Source organism: Pangasianodon hypophthalmus, chromosome 9, assembly GCF_027358585.1.
Source record: "Pangasianodon hypophthalmus isolate fPanHyp1 chromosome 9, fPanHyp1.pri, whole genome shotgun sequence".
NCBI lineage: Eukaryota > Metazoa > Chordata > Actinopteri > Siluriformes > Pangasiidae > Pangasianodon > Pangasianodon hypophthalmus.
Window position 1 is genome coordinate 21,596,851 of NC_069718.1, and position 19,607 is coordinate 21,616,457.

General features: G+C 38.8%; 2 protein-coding genes across 3 annotated transcripts in view; one reads left to right on the plus strand and one right to left on the minus strand.

Moving 5' to 3' along the window:
* The first annotated feature begins 228 nt into the window (after positions 1–228).
* Positions 229–3,848, plus strand: fem1b (fem-1 homolog b). The gene is made up of 2 exons (XM_026920065.3): positions 229–1,142; positions 1,262–3,848. Exons 1-2 carry the CDS (start codon positions 895–897, stop codon positions 2,895–2,897), a joined length of 1,884 nt encoding a protein of 627 aa, XP_026775866.1. The 5' UTR covers positions 229–894; the 3' UTR covers positions 2,898–3,848.
* Positions 3,849–5,665: 1,817 nt separating this feature from the next.
* Positions 5,666–19,607, minus strand: part of itga11b (integrin, alpha 11b) — a 30,031-nt gene continuing 16,089 nt past the window's right edge. The window contains exons 12-30 of one of the 2 annotated variants that reach the window (XM_034307058.2): positions 18,978–19,126; positions 17,673–17,816; positions 17,336–17,539; positions 17,097–17,227; positions 16,626–16,792; positions 14,635–14,774; positions 14,324–14,434; positions 14,105–14,190; positions 13,781–13,979; positions 13,040–13,138; positions 11,708–11,784; positions 11,106–11,189; positions 10,856–10,946; positions 10,608–10,721; positions 10,246–10,329; positions 9,784–9,894; positions 8,865–8,960; positions 8,213–8,326; positions 5,666–6,601 (exon numbers count right to left, since the gene is read on the minus strand). In XM_034307058.2, coding sequence (XP_034162949.2) covers positions 6,539–6,601; positions 8,213–8,326; positions 8,865–8,960; positions 9,784–9,894; positions 10,246–10,329; positions 10,608–10,721; positions 10,856–10,946; positions 11,106–11,189; positions 11,708–11,784; positions 13,040–13,138; positions 13,781–13,979; positions 14,105–14,190; positions 14,324–14,434; positions 14,635–14,774; positions 16,626–16,792; positions 17,097–17,227; positions 17,336–17,539; positions 17,673–17,816; positions 18,978–19,126 — 2,264 coding nt within the window. In that variant the 3' untranslated portion in view covers positions 5,666–6,538. Of the gene's footprint in view, positions 6,602–8,212; positions 8,327–8,864; positions 8,961–9,783; positions 9,895–10,245; positions 10,330–10,607; positions 10,722–10,855; positions 10,947–11,105; positions 11,190–11,707; positions 11,785–13,039; positions 13,139–13,774; positions 13,980–14,104; positions 14,191–14,323; positions 14,435–14,634; positions 14,775–16,625; positions 16,793–17,096; positions 17,228–17,335; positions 17,540–17,672; positions 17,817–18,977; positions 19,127–19,607 lie in introns of both variants that reach the window. The other variant, XM_034307057.2, reaches the window with a different exon arrangement.

The following is a 19,607-nucleotide window of genomic DNA, read 5'->3' on the forward strand; positions in this document are numbered from 1 at the left end:
ACTGTGTAGTTTACAGGTGTTCCTAATAAAATGCTCAGTGGATGTATATCTCGCAGATATTTTTAGCATACAGCTGGCTGTAGTAACCAAAAAAAAAAAAAAAGACTATGTAGACGATAATTTCTCTAGTTTAATTTAATACTGATACATGTGTGTTCATATGTTCGTAATGACTGTATTATTGTCCTGTAAAACGACAAGGCTTTATCCTTGTGTTTATTTGAACTTTTGTTTTGACAGATTTTCGCAACCGGAAGTGAACATCGGTACCACTTTACGCTTTTCTGACAACTCCGGAAGTTGCTAGCTTAGCGTTTTGGCTGTTTATTATAAAGGTTAAGCATACACTTGTTATATTTGCGGTTCTGTTTCCTTTATAGCGAAAACTCATGAACATAAAACGATACTGGTAATAAATTAATACACAGAGCTCTTGGGTCGGAAAAACATAAAGCTTCCTATGTTGGCTCAGTTGTAGCTAGCTGGCTAACAACAAGTTGTTGGGTGTTAATTAACGTTAGCTAGGTAGCTAACTAAATTCTTACACGGTGTCTGAACGGAGGAAAGCAATATACCTGGTGGATATTTTGATTGCATTTTATGCTGTAATAACCTTAGCTTGAGAGTGTTTGGTGGACAGAGTGGACTATTACCTGGCTTGTTGACTGGTTAGTAAAGGTGACATATAGACTAGTTGACAACACGTTAATACGTCACCATATTATTGTGTCGGTTGATGAGGAGTTATCAGGAAGCCATGGATCAGATCGAGCACATGAGGATCTTTCCCATGAGCTTGTGAGCTCAGACTGACTTTTTAATGGGAGCCGGGTGGCGTCTTTGCCAGACTTGTGGGCGATACTCACGCAGAAGGAAGAAGAACCGGCGGCTTGAATGGAGTCGTTGGCAGGTTACGTTTATAAAGCGGCCAGTGAAGGCAGAGTCCTGACCCTAGCTGCTCTTTTACTCAACCATTCTGCCTCTGAGACGCGGTATCTTTTGGACTACATAACCCAGTTGGCTGGCCAACGCTCGACTCCTCTCATCATAGCAGCAAGAAACGGCCATGACAAAGTGGTCCGTCTCCTTCTGGACCACTACCGAGTAGATACTGAGCAGACCGGGACAGTCAGGTTTGATGGGTAAGAATAATGTCGAGCGCTATAACGAATACATACACGCATGCACAGATTTCCCAGCTCTCCTGTTGCTACCGATGAATTAATCCGACTTTATGTATTCGTTCCTTACCTTCTTCCAGGTATGTGATCGATGGAGCCACGGCTCTTTGGTGCGCAGCAGGTGCAGGACACTTCGAGGTTGTGCGGCTTCTGGTGTCTCACAATGCCAACGTGAACCACACCACCCTGACCAACTCCACCCCTCTCAGGGCAGCGTGCTTCGATGGTCGGCTTGACATTGTGCGCTACCTGGTGGAGCATAACGCCGACATCAGTATCGCCAATAAGTACGACAATACCTGTCTGATGATAGCTGCTTATAAGGGACACACGGACGTGGTGCGCTTTTTGCTAGAGCAAAGGGCCGACCCTAACGCGAAGGCCCACTGTGGCGCCACGGCACTGCACTTCGCTGCCGAGGCTGGCCATCTGGAAATTGTGAAGGAGTTGATGCGATGTCAGGCAGCTATGGTGGTGAACGGCCACGGCATGACACCACTCAAAGTGGCGGCAGAAAGCTGCAAGGCAGATGTTGTCGAGTTGCTTCTCTCCCATGCTGACTGTGACCCTCACAGCCGTATCGAAGCTTTAGAGCTGCTCGGAGCTTCGTTTGCTAACGACCGTGAGAATTATGACATCCTCAAGACATACCATTACTTGTATCTGGCCATGCTGGAGCGCTACCGTGACCCTGAAAGGGTCATCGCCAAAGAGCTCCCGCCACCCGTTGAAGCTTACGGTGGTCGCATGGAGTGTAGGACTCCTTTAGATCTGGAGACCATCAGGCAGGACCGTGACGCGCTGCACATGGAAGGTCTGATGATCCGTGAACGCATCCTGGGATCGGACAACGTAGACGTTTCGCATCCCATCATATACCGTGGTGCCGTCTATGCCGACAACATGGAGTTTGAGCAGTGCATTAAGCTGTGGCTGCATGCCTTGCACCTGCGCCAGCGAAGCAACCGTAACACGCACAAGGACCTCTTGCGCTTTGCACAAGTTTTTTCACAGATGGTGCACCTGAAGGAACCAGTTCAGGCAGCTGACGTTGAGCAGGTGTTGTGCTGCAGTGTCTTGGAGATCCGGCGCAGCATGGCACGCTTGGAAACGGCCTCCGAGGCTGAACGTCCAGCCTGCACTGACAACTACGAATCAAACATTTTTACATTTCTCTACCTGGTGTGCATCTCCACCAAGACGCAGTGCGACGATGAGGACCGCGCACGCATTAACAAGCAGATTTACGATCTAATCCGACTCGACCCGCGCACCCGAGAAGGCTCGTCGCTGCTCCACCTGGCCGCCAGCTCCAGCACTCCAGTGGATGATTTCCACACGAATGATGTGTGCAGCTTCCCCAACGCACAAGTCACTAAGATACTGCTGGACTGTGGTGCGCAGGTGAACTGTGTTGATAATGAAGGAAACAGCCCTCTGCACCTCATAGTGCAGTACAATCGGCCTATCAGTGACTTCCTCACTCTGCATGCCATCATCATCAGTCTGGTGGAGGCCGGAGCTCACACTGACATGACCAACAAGCAGAAGAAGACACCTCTGGAGAAGAGCACCACGGGTGTCTCAGAGATCCTCCTGAAAACACAGATGAAAATGAGTCTAAAGTGCCTGGCTGCTCGGGCCGTCCGACAGCATCACATCCTCTACCGAGACCAGATTCCTAAAAGCTTAGAGGAGTTTGTTGAGTTTCACTAATCTATATATTTCTTTCAGTTTCTAAAGTTTTTAGCTGATCTGATGGTGCTGGGAATTCTTGATCATGTTTTTTAAACCTCTTTTCCCCTTTGTTAAAAGTGCTAGTCACATGGATCTGAAAATGGCTTTTACACTCTTATGCATCTGATGTACAAATTTGTCTAGACTGATCCAAGATTTTTCCTGATTTTTTTTTTTTTCCTCCAAAAAAGATTACAGTGATGTACTCACATGATGCACATTTTCTAGGCTGCCAATCATTTACACTCACTTCATACAAAGTCATGGGGTGTGACATATGGTATTGAAATAACTCATCAATGCTTTCTTGGGGCCATAGGTAAAGACTTGAACTGAAACTGTCATTTTATGTGAATGGCAAAATCCCCTGAGAGAACAGCTTTTTACTGACTGCACTTTGCTTAGGATGATTTAGTTTGAGATTTGTTTTATTAACATTTTATTAAAAAAATTATTTAAAACATAGTCAGAAGATCTATTTTGTAAGGAATCTATAGCAGAGGAATGATGTACTAAAATCTAAGCCTTCTTTGTCAGGCTGTAAACGAATTTCTTTTATAAATAAATACACTAAGTCGTGCCTGTGACAGGTTCTTTACCTTTTGTTTTTTTTTTAGTTCTTTGGTTGTTCAACTCCGATCATGCCACTGTAGAGTCATTTAATATCTACATGACCGTATGCTGCCATGCCTTGTGTGGCCTTATTTTGGATGGTGCTTGGATCTTTTTATTAAAATCTGAGAAAGCAACAGCATCTTGCATGTGGCTCTCTGTGCCAGGAAGAGACAAGTCTGCAAACTTGACTTTAAATGTTGAGAGTCTTTGCTTTATGTCTTTGAGAACTGGTGATTGTAATGAGGTTGTACTTTTATTTTTAATCTAATGAATCAATATTAAGCCAACATTAAATGTTTTGTCATCCCTGCTTTACACAGTCTGATTCGAGACGTCATTCATTCATGAGTTCAGTTCATGTTCTCAGTAGCCACTCTATTGATTCTACCTTATATTACAATAACGTGTGTTTGTTTATATACTTCATCCATTCATATGGTAATGTTTATACATATACTCATAAGTATAGAGAGTGCAATGTGATGTAGTCCAACTTAATCTGGTTAAAAATGTGCTCACCTTGCTTAGGTAGCACCATAGCCTTTTTGACCAATGCTTTTAAAGTGTTTAAGATAAAGTTTAAGACTAAACAGTAGGCTTCATGCATAGGCTGCTTAAAGATAAATGTTACCATTCAATATCCCTTGAGTCAAATTTTAGCTAACAATCAATAATTTGCTAAAAGTAGAGATAACACAATATGCTACTTTTTCTTTTTTTAGACACCAATCACATCCCGCAGTTTGCTGTGTTTCTTCTTTAGTCTGATGTATTTCCCTACAGCCAATCTATCCCCCACACGCGCTTTGCCAAACAAGAAATTCTGCGATTTATGGCTAGATTTGTTACAGAATCAAATTTGTTCCTTTTTCCCCCGATATCTGGCTATGAGATCGGTGCCATATCTTGCAAAAAGTATAAAGCTTGCCATGTAAATCACAACACCTTCATCTTACAATATGTTAAATACTGAATTTATTTTATACATAATTTACTTCATGTATAATCCTGTTTGCAGTTGTAGGTCTACGTCTACCTAAATATAACAGCCAACTTGCTTTATGCATTTGCTGTAATTGTAAATGCATTAAAGAAAAAAAAAACCTAACCCCAGATTATGTGACCAATAAAAGAATAAGTGCTCACATGATACAGTAAGCTGACTTTCTGAGTACAACAAAAGCATTTAAATATCTCAGTTAAAATGGTATTAAAAGATAGTGGTCTACTAAGTAGAGCAGATGCAATGATGTGGCCTCTGAGTGTATACAACACAAGATGTCTAGTAAGCTGCTTGTTAAATGCTTTGAAAGACTTCCAGTTTTTTAACATGAAAAGCATAGTTTGATTTTTAAGTAAAGTAAATTAGAGCAATGGCATAATAAATATTAATTGCAAGCCATTGATTGTTGCTGTCTACACTTATTCCCTATAACGATGTAAACTGAGTCCTAGCAAAGTTCAAATTATTAAATTATCCATTAAATTATCTTCTCAGTCAACTTCAACATAAAGTTGGGGTTTACATATGCCTTTCAGAATCTGCAAAATGTTAATAATGTTTTTTTTTTTTTTTTTTTAATAAGAGGGATCATAAAAATTGCATTTTGTGTTTTATTTAATACTGCCCTGAATAAGCTATTTCACATAGCTGATGTCCACAAGACACAATAATAACTGAATTTACACAAATTAACAACATTTACATACACTTGATTCTTAATACTGTGTGTCAGGGAGATAAAAACTTTTGAACAGGATGATTGGTGTAAATTATGCTGTTAAAAGGTCTTGTTTTTTTCTTAATTTTTACACCCCACGGCTCTTAATGTTTCGTGTTGCCTTCTTGAGAATCAGTGAATGTTTGTACCTTTTGTAATAGTTGTGTTTGAGTCCCTCAGTAGTCCTCAGTGAGAAAACATTGATCTCGCATCTGTTATGTGAAATAGCTTATACTACAAAACAGAATGCAATTTTTATGATCCCTCTTTTTTTTTTTTTTTTAAATTAACATTTTGCAGATTCTGCAAGACGTATGTGTAAACAAAGTATAAACTTATGACCCCAACTTTATCACCCTGTCCATCTTATTATTAACTCCAGGAGAATATACAACAGTTCTCTCACTCAGATATATTAAATATTCTTTTAATTCAGTTTTAGGCTGGCAGGTAACTTTAAGAACAAGCTATTTCAAAATAAAAACACAAACAAAACAAAAAAACAACACAGTTATCCCATGGTTGGCCTTTATTCTACACAACAGTAGCTCTTGCATGTTAAACATTGCCTTATCTTCTTGTGCTGTATCAAATAAAGCCGTTGTTAAATGTAAAATGTAAAAAAAAAAAAAAAAAATGCTGAACTTGGAAGTATAATATCTGCTTGTGTTATGGTGGTTAGATGGTAGATGTCAGTCTGTCGTACAGAAGATGAGTCCATTGAGGAAGTAAAGTTCATTTATGGTGCAATGGAACATCTCCGTTAAAGCAGATATGTAATGTGTGTATTTTATATTACGTTGCCATACTCCATTCCAAAAGGAACTATTTTTGTCACTGGTTAATTACTAGTTCAAGTCTATATGTACAAGTGCACATGAATTTATGCTACTGCAGCTGTTAAGTGATTATCTGTGATCACTATAATGCAAAATGTGTTCTAAATGATCTGTTTAAGCATTTTGTACTTTCATCTAGTACTGTACATTTATTACATTTACAAATCCCACATTTCTTTTTAGCTCTATATTGTTAAAATAGCCTACAAATCAAAGGTCTCGTATAGTAAAGACCTTGCAAGGTTTAAAACTTTGGTCATAAGTTACGACTCGTCAGAGATCCGCATCGTTACTGCATTAGAACATTTTGGTCCGGTGAGAAAGTGGGAGGGCTCAGCAGTGCATGACGTGTCAAATGGCCAGAGTGCTGCGAAGACGGACCCATACTATACTCCTGGAGCATCCCTGAGTTACAGCTTTGTGAAGGAAAGAGGACACTGTGGCTTTACCGCTGCTCTGTGGTCTTCTCGTCTTCTTCACGTTGTCTCTCCCTGTCAAAGAATCCCAGCTACAGACAAACAGAGCCTATTGTGAGTTTTTTTTTTCCCTAATGTGTACAAATCCATTAAGAATGACTTCAAAGACTAAGATGTAAGGAATAACACACTCCATACCCTGCTGTTATATAAAAATAACGCACTCTGGGCATGGTGGTGAGGTTGACGGGTAGCTTGTGTAATGTGGCACCAAGCGAATGCTGAGTGCTACTAACCCGCACCCCCCACGTGCATTATTTTTGTATAACAGCATGGTCTGTAGTGTGTTATTCCGCTTATACCACAATGATTAGAATGTTTAATTTATTAATGAACAACAAATCATGCATTTTAATGCTTTATAGTTAGATTTAATGTTGTGGAACATCCGAGAGACAAGTTCGTTCCTGTTGTCACTTATGTTATAGCTGCTCTAAACAGTCATTCCCTCACCAGCCTCTTTCTCTCTCTCTCTCTCTCTCTCTCTCTCATACAAACACACAGTCACAGCATGTCGTTTTATCTTGAAAATGGAAAGCATAACCGAGACTAAGCATGCTTACAACCGAGGATCCTTCCATAAATCTTAATGTCTCCTGACAGGAAAAACTTCACCACATCAATGATTATAAGAATAACTTTGTTAAACAACAACCCGGTTTACACAACAAATCCATTTATTATTAGTGTTAGATTATGTGGAGCTTCTGCTATGCAAGTCCCTGTGTATGAGCTGTTACTGTAGAAATGTATTAGAACAAGTGCATTAATATTAGTTGTTCCTTACTACCTTTGCTGTTATATGAAAAAAAAACTGACCAATCAAATTCAGGCACTGAACCATGCTGTGGTATAAACTTATATACTCAGTTTCCATATAGCTTATACTTATACTTTAGCTTATGGTAACACCTCGCTTATATTATTGGCCCATTTATCAGTTGGACCAAACATATTGGTCATTTTCTACACAGTTACCTTTCTGTTGCTATGAATAATTTGTCAGCCATCTTCTACCCTGTCCTTCAGTGGAATGGGGCCACTATAGGACCACTGCTGACTAGATTTTATTTGAGTGGTGAACATTTTCAGAACATCAGTAACTGACATTAATGTTGCACTGGTACAAGTGTATCCGGCTCTGATTGGGTTTTTAAGTACTGTATATTTTACTTGCCTTGTTATTAGAGAAATCTACACTATTGCTGCACCTTGTAGGTGTACACCAAGAGACTGTAGTTTTTATTTTTTCCATGTGCATGTCATTGAGGTCATTGCACTGACATTGAGGCGTTTAAAACCCCCAACAATGCTGCTGCACTTGATAAACCCATACCAGTGTAACACACACTACCATGTCAGTGTCACTGCTGTGGTGAGAATAGTCCAACATCTAAGTAATATTTGGTTACCAGTTTCTATTTTGGTCCTTGCTCACTGACAGACAGGGTAGAGGGGTACTGACTACCTGCAAAGCAACAGATAGGTAACAGTCTTCAGTTGTACTGTATATGTAGGATTACCTAATTAAAAAAAAACATTAAGTGATTAGTGTAGATACTAGAGTAGCTAAAAAAACTGACAACTGAGTGTGTATATACAATAAAATAGAACTTGTATAATAATGAATCAGGATAACATGCCTTCCAGAGAGCTAGTACAAGCAGAGCCAAAAGCTGTAGGCCTCCCAGAGTGCTTCCGATTATAATCCAGATGGGAATTTTGTAATCTTCATCCTTTCTAATCTCCAGAATTATCTGCAGGCATAACACAACAAAAATAAAGACTGAGTCCCAGATATACAGTATGTGGATATATGGATATATGAAGAGAGATGTAGGTTAAGAGTTTGTTTATAACATCATTTGGAATTTCAACAGACCTGATCAAGGTTACTGTACATGATTGTTTAGTATGTGCTTATGTTAGGCTGGTAACTGCTGGCCTTCTTTGCATACACAAAGTTAAATGCAAAAATTGCAGATGCAACCTTCCTTTTAACCTTATGACTAAGACTCTGAATCTCAATACAATGGTTTACTCGTCTATTATTATTATTATTATTATTATTATTATTATTATTATTATTGTGTGATCTTGTTAGGAAATGTAACTGTCATTTTATTGTAACCAGATTCAAGATTAATCTCAAGAAGTTAGACAGACATATGCACACATGAAGAAAGCTTTTATTCTCTATTATTATATGCTTTCATTCTTATTATTTTATTACTTGGCTTTTATTAAATGCTTTACAGGGTTTATTTGTGAGTAGCATTCTTTCGTCGTGCTCACATGTCTTGTAGGCCTTTCCTCATGCAGGAACACAGGGTTGTTTGGGCTCAACTCGATGGCTGCCATTATCACCAACTCCAAAGCCTTGAAGTTTATCTGGGCAAAATACAAGAAGTACTTTTTTCCCCACTCAAACTTTGTGTTGTGGGTTTTATCGCTTTCCACATCCTCTTTCTTTCAAGTGATTTGCTGTACTTAAAATATTTTAAATTACAACATTACATAAGAATCAGAGCAATGACAATTAAGATTTCTGATTTAAGACACTTCATATAACATTCCCAAGACCAGCTGGTAAAATGTGTTCTGAGAGTTGAGGATAATTATAGCTTTTCTATTAGTTTAATTTAATGAATTTCAGTTGCCTTTTCAAAGTGGTGACACAATCTGTGGCTAGCATTCTGGCACATACACTAAACTAAATTAGGCATAGGCCATTTTGCCACAAAATGTGTCATCCAAAAAGAAGTCTTCGTTATATCTGATTTTGTTGATGTTGCAAACAGTTATTAAGCTGGTATTAACCTGGTATTTCACAAGCAAAATATAAAGACAAAGAAAAAAAAACATATGGCTCCTTTAAATGAGACAGATAAGTTTCCTTAACTGTGGGTTATTCACTCAGTTTCTAATAATTTACTACATTCTAGTAGTTGCCTTTACTGCAGCACATAATATTATGTCATAAGATGTCATAAAAGCCAAAATAGTTGTTTCTTATCTGAAATTAGAGACATCTTCAGTTGGCATCATCGTGAAGCAGAGAGAAGACACTGTGAGAACCGAGTTCTATTTTATGAGTAGCATTATAGGAGGATTAGGCCTTGATCTGCCACATTGAACACATTAGAAGCCCTGTGAGCAACGAGCAAATAATTTCTGAAAAGGAGCCACAATGCATTAAAGTCCAGCTGCTTACTTTCTGTAGTGTGTGGAGGTTTAGCGATCCTGCCACAATCACACTGACGTCTTGATGGGGTAGAAGCATGAGCCTGCACTGTGCAGAAAAAGCTACAGCAGTCGACGAATTCTGTTTCAGTAAAAAATAAATAGGGGTGAGAACTGCACTGAAGAGATACAGACCTGAAGAGGCAAGACATGAACAAATCAGGTAGTGTAGTCTTTTGCATTTATAGCCTACTGCAATCAGGTAGTGTAGTCTTTTGCATTTATAGCCTACTGCAATCAGGTAGTGTAGTCTTTTGCATTTATAGCCTACTGCAATCAGGTAGTGTAGTCTTTTGCATTTATAGCCTACTGTAGCTAAAATGATTATAAACCATTTTTGTACAATTTTATCTCAGCTAAAATTATTTTGCAGTAGCCGATGTAGACATGAGCTCTTCAGCTCTTTTATCAAATATAATAAAAAAATAATTACCAGCTGTGGTGTGAGCGAGAGGTCTTCATCTGAGGGCACATCTGTCTCAGTGACATGTGGAACTGTGCACTGAGAACCAGAATTCTGGAGAAAGCACATATACACTGACTCTTATGCTGTGAATCATTACTAAATAGCAAAGCACATGCAAATGTACTTAATTACTGGAAAGTAGAACAGAGCTACTAAGCAAACATGTTTAAATCAGCTAGTTAAATTGCTCTACTGTCAAAATAAAGTTTGAGACAGGTAGAGAAACCACTTCTATATATCAAGAAGCCAACAATGATAAAATTTTAACAAAATGAAGATAGGTATTTGAATGGCAATGAATGATTTGAAAATTCATTTTTATCCCCTACCTGATCAACATTTATATCTGAGATGTACAGAAGATTATTGCCATTTTTAGTCACAGAAAACACATCTACTGTGAGGAGCAGGTGAGTAACAGGGAACAGACCGAGGTTCTGGAGCTGCAGTGTAACATGATTAAAAAGCATTTAACAAACCTGTATCACTGAGTTACATCTTTTTTAAAGTTGTCAAAAAAAAGTTCAATGCTAACAATGCAAGCAACTTCACAGCTAAAGGAAAAAGTGATTCCTACCTGATAAGACAAATTGAAGGTAAGTCCGGTAGCTCCTACATACTCTAGATTAGGCGCAGATTTAATTTCAAAGCGAACAGGGCTGGAATCCCTTGATGATAAACGTAGTTAAAAAAACAGTGATCTGCACAGTTTAGCTTCTACAGTATGTTGTTTGTACTTAAATAAAAGTATGCACAATGTATTTTCTCTTTGCTGCACTCACTCTCTGAGCAACGTATTACTTTTTTTCCAAAAACATATTTATTACCTTGTAAAGAGGATATCAGCCTCATGCTTTAAAGGATGATGTATATTATTGATGTTGTCTTCTGGAGTCACCTCTTCACCATTGCTACAAAAAAATAAAACATGCCAGTGCATTTTTAATAAAACCACTGTTTGACTACCTGAAAATTCCCACCCATGAGCTAACTCTCCCCATCATACAGAAACTACTAACTAGGGAGGTGAAGGCTAATGCATGCTTCCTCTGATAAATGTGAACCCAGCCAACTGCATCTTTCAAAATAATTGCTCATGCATCACAAGACAACTGAATGCACATGGAAGAAAGTGCTATCTACCCTGTTCTGCATACAGTACATGACCTCACAGACACCCAGTGCCACTGTGATTGACAGGGGAGAGTGAGTTCGTCCCTCCCACCCACTACCAGTTTTGCTCCCTTGGCTCCTGGCTGTGGCATCATCAGGATTTGAACTCACAAACTCCTGACAATAGGGTGGATGCTTTTTCTGTTGTGCCACTCGGTAGCCCATAAAATACACATTTTAAAAAAGTGGAGATCAGTGTGACTTTTTTATTCACTGTGTGAATGCACTATTAAAACAATAATATATTCGTTCTTACCTGGAGGCCTTTAGCAAAACTTGCATGTAATCCATAAAGACTGATCTGCTAAACTCCAATTCCAAACGGAAGGTCACCTAGGATGAAGCACATTCACACATATGCATACACACCCAAGGTAAATTAAGCAGTCTATATTGTTAAGGCAGATCAGAAGCCAATAGATTACTATTGGATATAGTAATATATTTGTTTCAGGTAGTGAGACAAACCAATTTGCTTTTCCACACCCACAAAACACAAAGCTATCAAACAGCTTCATACAGTGTTTCATAAACATGTCATTAGAGCCCCCAGGACCCCCTGAAGATCCAGAGATTTGTTCTCCTTTAGCTACCAACAGGTGTGTGGGAAGCTGGGAGAGTGCAAAAATGAGGACCTGGTTGGAAACCCTGTTTCACATTATTTGACACTCTTTTTTACACTAAAGGCACTGAAATTAATAAAGTGGATCATTTATGTATAATTAAAACTCACAGCAATGAAATGATTAAGAATTCTGCAAGAGAAAGGTAAGGCTTAACAGATTAAACATAAAATATGGAAAAGCAGAGAACAGAAGTGGTAAGTAAAACATTACTGATCTACCAGACTGGATGAATTAAACCTCACTGGTATCAATGGAATATTTGAAAGATAGATGGCTTATATCTACTTGGAGTGATGAAACTGAATGGAAATTTGGCTGAGAATTATTCTTAACATTTCTAACAATTATACACTTTATAGGAATTTATGGCTGACAATCTAATAGATTCATGACTGTTTTCTCTGGATGTGATATGTAATGTGCACTAGAATTAATTTGTCTATGTTGATTTTCTACAGTTTTTGCTGCAGATTTTTCATTAGCAAAGCCCTAACCTTTGCCCTTATTGGCCAAGAACCATGTTTAAGACGTGCCGGTGACAGGCATGTTTATGCTGCATACACTAAAGGTTGTAACTTGTAATTTCCAACTAGGGAAAACCAAAGTAAAATGCCCCCTCAACTTGGAATTCCTACTTGGGAACTTGGGTCTCCTCATCCCTGAGTTCAGCACGTGACATCAAATCAACATGGCTGCTCAAAGCATGAACATTAAATAAAGCAGTTTTTTACCATTAAGTGATTTATGTTGTATATATGAGTATTTCCTTTAGATCAATCCACATACAGGCATGCTCACTTGTTAAATCTACAACACTGATTATACAGTTCGCTGTTTTGAGGAAGTAAATATACATTATTCATCGCAATTAACTGACTAGCTTGTTGCAAACAAAAGACAAACATGGTTTCAAGGTAATGGTTTCCACTTTTAAGGTAAGTGGAATGCAGCACTTGTCTCACCTGAGCAAGAGACCGCATCAGTGGAGCACTGACATTGCAGTTCCTCTGTAGACTTAGTCTTTCTGCTGCCTCACACTTGATTTCTATATCAGGAGGAGTCTGGAATGCAAAAGACACTAGCATGTCACCTTGGTATTAATTAGTGAAGTGGAGTGATGTGTGGCCAAGTATGGTGACCCATACTCGGAATTTGTGCTCTGCATTTAACCCATCCAAGTGCACACACACAGTAGTGAACACACACACACACCGTGAACACACACCCGGAGCAGTGGGCAGCCTTTTTTTTGCTGCGGCGCCCAGGGAGCAATTGGGAGTTCGGTGCCTTGCTCAAGGGTCTCACCTCAGTCGTGGTATTGAGGGTTTAAAAGAGCACTGGTCATTCACTCTCCCCACCTACAATCCCTGCCGGGCCTGAGACTCAAATCCATGACCTTTGGGTTACAAGTCCGACTCGCTAACCATTACTCCACCACGGCCCCCAAATATCCATAACTCAACATCCCCCCAGGTTCTTTTCAAGGCAGTAGTTGTGCTAGTCATATGGTTAGATTGGCTCACTGATACACACAATGTGTCTCCAATCAAAATATCCAGAAGACTAAAATTTGTAAGAAAAGTATAAATTAATTCTATGTATCAAAATGCCAATTCTGCATTCTAGAACCAACTCTGGCCAATTTGACAGTCCAAAACCACAGTGCTTTGTATGTGTATGTGTGTGTGGAAGCAAACCTTCACCATCAGGTTGGAGAATTGCAGGTTCGCTGAGTGAGAAATGTGTAGCTGTGTGTTGTAGGCATTTTCTCCTCTATTCTCCAGTCGAACCTCCACCAGCACTCTTCTCCTGCTGGTTTCCACCACACGTTCAGTGTTCACCCTCGCTCCTTCCAGGGCACACAGTGGGCATGTAGCACACTCTCTCCGAGCACAGAACTGTCTGGAACCAAGAACAGAGACGGCACAATGTATGTGCTTGTGTGTGAAAGAACACACAAAACATTACTTCAGGTCTGGGACGTGTACTACAGGTTTGTGTTTGAGTGTGGTTCCACAACAACACACCTACGGTCCAGTAGGTCAGTGCTGCTCTGTAGCATCAAGTTGGGCGCACATCGATCGTCTTCCTCACACCCATTCCAGAAGGGCAGCTAAGGAGGAAAATACAAGGAAAGAAAATGTGAGGAAGAAACACCATTAATCTAATACTGAGCATAGCATTCCAGCAGTGAACAAAGTTTAGGTAACGTTAGCCATTTAAAGCTTATTTTAGCTGTGAGTCACCTCTAAACGCAGTGAGGTGGACCAGCCATCATCCAGCACAGGGCCTTCATCAAGGTTCTGCAGTTTCACATCCACATTGAATACTACTGGCCGAGTGTAATCAGCAGTTTCCTATACACAGACACAGACTTTGATACACAGCCCTGTTAATTCTGTTAAACCATGTAATATAATAAATGATAAACTGCAAAAATTCCAAATATATTAAGAAGAAAATGTCTACACTGATATGGTTTTGATATCCTTTTTAGTATTAATAAACTTTGGGAATAGAATAGAAAATATAAGTTAAGAGGTGATGTCAGACTCACATGCACATGGAAGTAGATGTGCTCACAGTGCGGTGTATCTGCTAGGACAGTGATATTTGCAGAAGGCTGTCCTTCAGTGTTATCCAGCACTGCTCTGGGGCTGTAGCGTCTCTCATCAAAAGCCCAGCTCTGTTTGAGAGCTGCAGAGACAAAGACAGACAAAGAGAAACTGAAATATAATCAAATGTGATGAGATGAATGCTTAATAACCACAATCTTGCTTAGGCAACTGGTGTGTTTAACATGCAAATACTAAATTTGCAGCATATCCTACATTCACTGCATTTTCCAGGACATACACTAGTGTTACAGGTGCTACAGTTGCTGTGGGTTGGGTGGTACAGCTAATTTTAAATTTCTACTAACTGAATTTAATGTCTTATTTGCACATTCTTATTCATAAATAAAGTTATAGCATATTAATATCTAGTTACCCCCAAACGTGAAAAAAGAGGAAAAAAAATCATCACATGTAAAGACATTAAAAGATGCTCCGCCTACATCTAAGGGTCTGAAAAGTCAGGAACCAATGAGAGTAAAACTACATATACTTACTTTTGTTTTCATTTTCTCAGCAGCTTTGTCATGTTTTTGTGGATTTTGCTCAACATATTTGGATTGACATATATGCTCAACATACTCCCACTGGTTCCTGACTTTTTGACACCCTGTACATTTATAACCTTAATCTACTTATGGAAAAACAATAATACTACAAATTTGAAGGATCTTTAAGTTTACAATGGGAGATGAGTTATCACTTTGATCATAAGCATCTTTCACAAAAGTCTCTGTCTCATCACCTGAGATAAAAGTCACTTTTTTTCATAATTGATGAGGAAATAATAATGAGGTCTGTTCTGTTGTCTAAATGCATTATTCTTAATAACCTTTTATTATGTCATTTAAAATTTTCAAACTTGTCATTTGTATGCTGTCATCTGTACAGAGTTTGTAAGCTCTATTCTCTGTTCTGTTGCTGATGCAACAGTGCAGGATCATTGCAGGTAATCATTGCAGGTAATCTTAGGCTTGTGTCCATTTTGCTATAGCAACAACTTGATCAAAGCATAACTTTGATTGCTTGAGAAAATCACACTTAGCTAGCAAGGTTTCAGCCATTTATGCAGACCACCTTGTTAATAAACCGGCTCCTTAACCAATGAGATCTTTGCAAGCAGAAAGTTTAGAAAACACGCTAAACAAAAACATTTCCACATCATTTTGGTAAAATATATTTTTTTCATAAGAAGTAGACATTTCAATGGATATTATTGGCAGAAAAACAAAATTTTTTTCAAAGCCAAAGTTTTCATCATTGTTGGCTGTTTCCGGAATTCATCTACAGTGAATAAATAAATAGACTGAATCCTCTATTATCCCATGACTACACTAAAGGGAGAGTTCTTCTTATTGTAATTTATTTTTTTGGTTACCAAAATATCCTCTAATAAAGAAAAAGCTTCTGACTCAATTTCTCCAAGATGGATGATGGAACAAGTTAAGTAATCTTTTTGACTGAGAAAATGCCAGCCAAGTGTTAAGCCTGATATGAAAGAGGTGGAGAAAGTGATTATGTGTGTGCGTGTGTGTGTGTATGGGAGAGAGAGAGAGCGAGAGAGAGAGAAAGAAAGAAAGAAAGAAAGAAAGAGTTTCATAAATTAGATCCAGATGAGGAGTGAGAGGGAGGGACAGACACTGTTTTACAGTGGTTTCTATGGCTGTGTTTTTTGTGGCTTAACACATTAGAAAAAAAAATCTTTCCATTATAAAAAATTGACCCTTCATACACACATCTGATGGAGATTTCACACAGCTCCAGTTCAGTGGAAAATACTACACAAACTCTCTTGTCTGTGCTCACGTGTATACAAACAGACAACCAATCGTTTATACTTTACGGCTAAATCTTTAAAGCAGACAGAAATAATTTAAATTGTCATCATGTCTCCAAGATATTTCTACAAAGATGAGTAACAGTGATTACATACCCACTCTTTGTGTGTCTGGCATAGGGGTTCGTGCCTTTACCGTGGTACAGACCATGGCTGCCATGCAGGTCACCTCTTTGCCTCCTCGCACACAGTCTTTGTTGAACACATTTATCTTCGATGGCTCAAAGTGAACATCAAGGTACACACGGACCACGCTGCGAGACCTGCTCATTTAAACCAGAAGCAAGCAGTAAAGAAATTAGAAAAACACTTTATAGCCCTTACACTGAGCAATGGTAAAGAGTGGAGGTTAAGGCTCTGCAGAGCAGAAGGTTATGAGTTCAAGCCCTGGCTCTGTCACTGCAAGGCCCTTAACCCTCTCTGCTCTAGGGGCACTGTATCATGTCTGACCCTGCATTCTGTCCCCAGCTTAGCTTTTTTATATGAAAAAATAAAGAATTTCACTGTACTGGACAATCAAGGCTATCTTTTTCTTCAGCTATCAGTTTCTATGAGCCAAGGACTCACCAGAGTAAGATGGCAGCACCAAAAGCACCTACAGACAAATCAGTCAGTCCATCTCCATTTATGTCCATTACACCATGGACACTACGACCAAAATACTGCAGGCCTGGGGATATGTCTGCAGCCGCTATTCTCTGACAAACAGAAATATAAAGGAAAAAAAAAACAATTAGATAAAGAATGAGAAATTCATGACACTGTGGTTTAATATAATGTCAGCCCATAACAGCTTTGAGTACTACCTGCTTATACTTTGGCTGAATACCACTGTGCCGGCTGTAGAAGAGGTAGATTGCACCACCATGATCATCCTCTAGAGGGGCACCTACCACCAGTTCACCATAACCATCACCATTGAGATCAGGCATGGAGGACATGGCTGAGCCAAAACGAGAGTTATGAGCCCAAACTGATGGCTCAAGAAAACCCTCCAAGTTAACATGTCCCTCCAGATCGAGAAAAAAGAACAAGACAAATTAAAGCAATTAGAAAAAGACATAGTATGTGCATATATTTATGCAGTGTTTAGAGCATTCAGGAGTCTCAGTTTTGTACTAGTAATGCTTTGTTGATACTTACCTGATCGTCCAATCTGTAGATGTAGATTCTGCCTGTTTCCCAGCCTCTGCTGAAGTACATAGGAGCAGCCACCAGAAGCAGATCAGTCAATCCATCGTCATCCTGATCTAGTGGAGTTAACTCACTACCATAATATGAGCCAATCTACAAAAACAGACAAAAAGAAAACAGGCCAAATGGATTATACTGAGATCACAAACCATTAATTGCTTTCCTATTTTCTTAATCATTAAAGTTAAATCTATGTATGTATCATGTGTTCCAGCACACATTAAGTCTCCCCTGTAAGATGTTCAGATATAAGAAAGACACCAAAAACACACAGTCTGAGGATGGTCTGTCTGAGATCACTCACATACACGCACGCACGCACACTCACTCACACTCACACACACGCACACAGATGTGCTGCACATGCTCTGTAGCAGCAGGTCCCATCTGAACTAGAGGCTTGAGTCTAGACTGTCACACAACGTCTTCCATTTATAAATGTGTTCTCCGTTAAGAACCCCAATTGCTCCTCCAATCAACAATGCTATTACTAATCTAATATCATGATCCCACAGTAACCTTGGATACAGAGTTCAGTGTCCATCTGTGGCAAATGAAGAATGAGTGAGAACAGAAATGTTCCAATACACAGTTTATATTCCTACCAGTGTCATGCCTTAAAGCCTCAGTTTTTGAAGAATGAGTGAGAACAGAAATGTTCCGATACACAGTTTATATTCCTACCAGTATCATGCCTTAAAGCCTTTGTTTTTGGATTATCTAAATTACTTGTACACTGAAAACTTTCAGCCTACTCAGTTTAGGAGGTATTAAGAAAACAGGCCTGCTTGGTTATCATGGAGATGATGCTACTTTTACTGCACATACATCTAAATATAAACAATAAAGTATTTATGGCATTTTGAATAACAACCAACTGATTAATTCCTTCAACATCCTGATTTGTGTTTTTGGTAAAAATCCACATTACTTTGCACTACCAGAACCCACAACTCTTGATCAGTGCAGGTGAACAATTACAATACTTTGAAGAACATGTAGCAAAGTCCATACGTTTATGTTTTTGTTAATACACTCAATTGAGTCCAGTGTCTACAAGCCCTGGTAAAGTGACTCACTTGTTTTAGAAGCTGGTACAGCACACAAATGTAGACTGAATGCAGTTAGAAGACTAGGCAGAAGACATTTGAAATATGAATAACCACTATATATAAACATACTCTCAAACCACATAAACATGAAAACAGAGAGCAAGGTATACTGAAAGAGTGAGCAAAGCAATGGCACATTCACCTGTTGTCCTGTTTGAGAGTGCAGTATAGTGAGGTTGCCTGTGTTGGTAAGGGTGAAGATGATCATTTTGCCTGTGTGGTTATACCGAGGAGCTCCTGCCACATAAAGCTGGCCATAATGAGCTGACACTATTGAGGACACCACATAACCTAGAGATGCACAAACGCACAAAACATTCAGCAAAACTGCTACATGTTGGGGAGGTCAATTCTCTGATGGCAGGAACATATTTCCTTGGTTTCTTAATCTATTTTTTTGGTAATTAAAAAATAAATAAAGGGGATGGTGGGGTGAACTTCCTTGGTAGGTTATGAAGAGCATTAATATTGCTTACATTAGTTTTAAGTAGGGCTGAAAACCTCAGGCTTCCACACAATACAGTATGATATTGACTCAACAATTGAACGCTACAATTTGATATTTGACAATACCACTGAATCTGCTACAGTATAGTAGGTACTATAAATAGTAATTTAGTATTAAAATTTGTATTAGTAGTTAGTATTTAGTATTTTTAGTATTAAATTAGTATTAAAAAATATCAATTTAGCATCCGATATGAATTATTTTTATTTTATTTGGTTTATTGTTATTTATTTTTATAAGCAACTATAATCAATAATAGATATA

Bases quoted from the DNA above. Each gene is read 5' to 3' on its own strand.
- fem1b (XM_026920065.3), top strand. From the start codon at position 895: ATGGAGTCGTTGGCAGGTTACGTTTATAAAGCGGCCAGTGAAGGCAGA. The intron at 1,143-1,261 runs GTAAGAATAATG...ACCTTCTTCCAG, and splicing joins GGGACAGTCAGGTTTGATGG to GTATGTGATCGATGGAGCCA.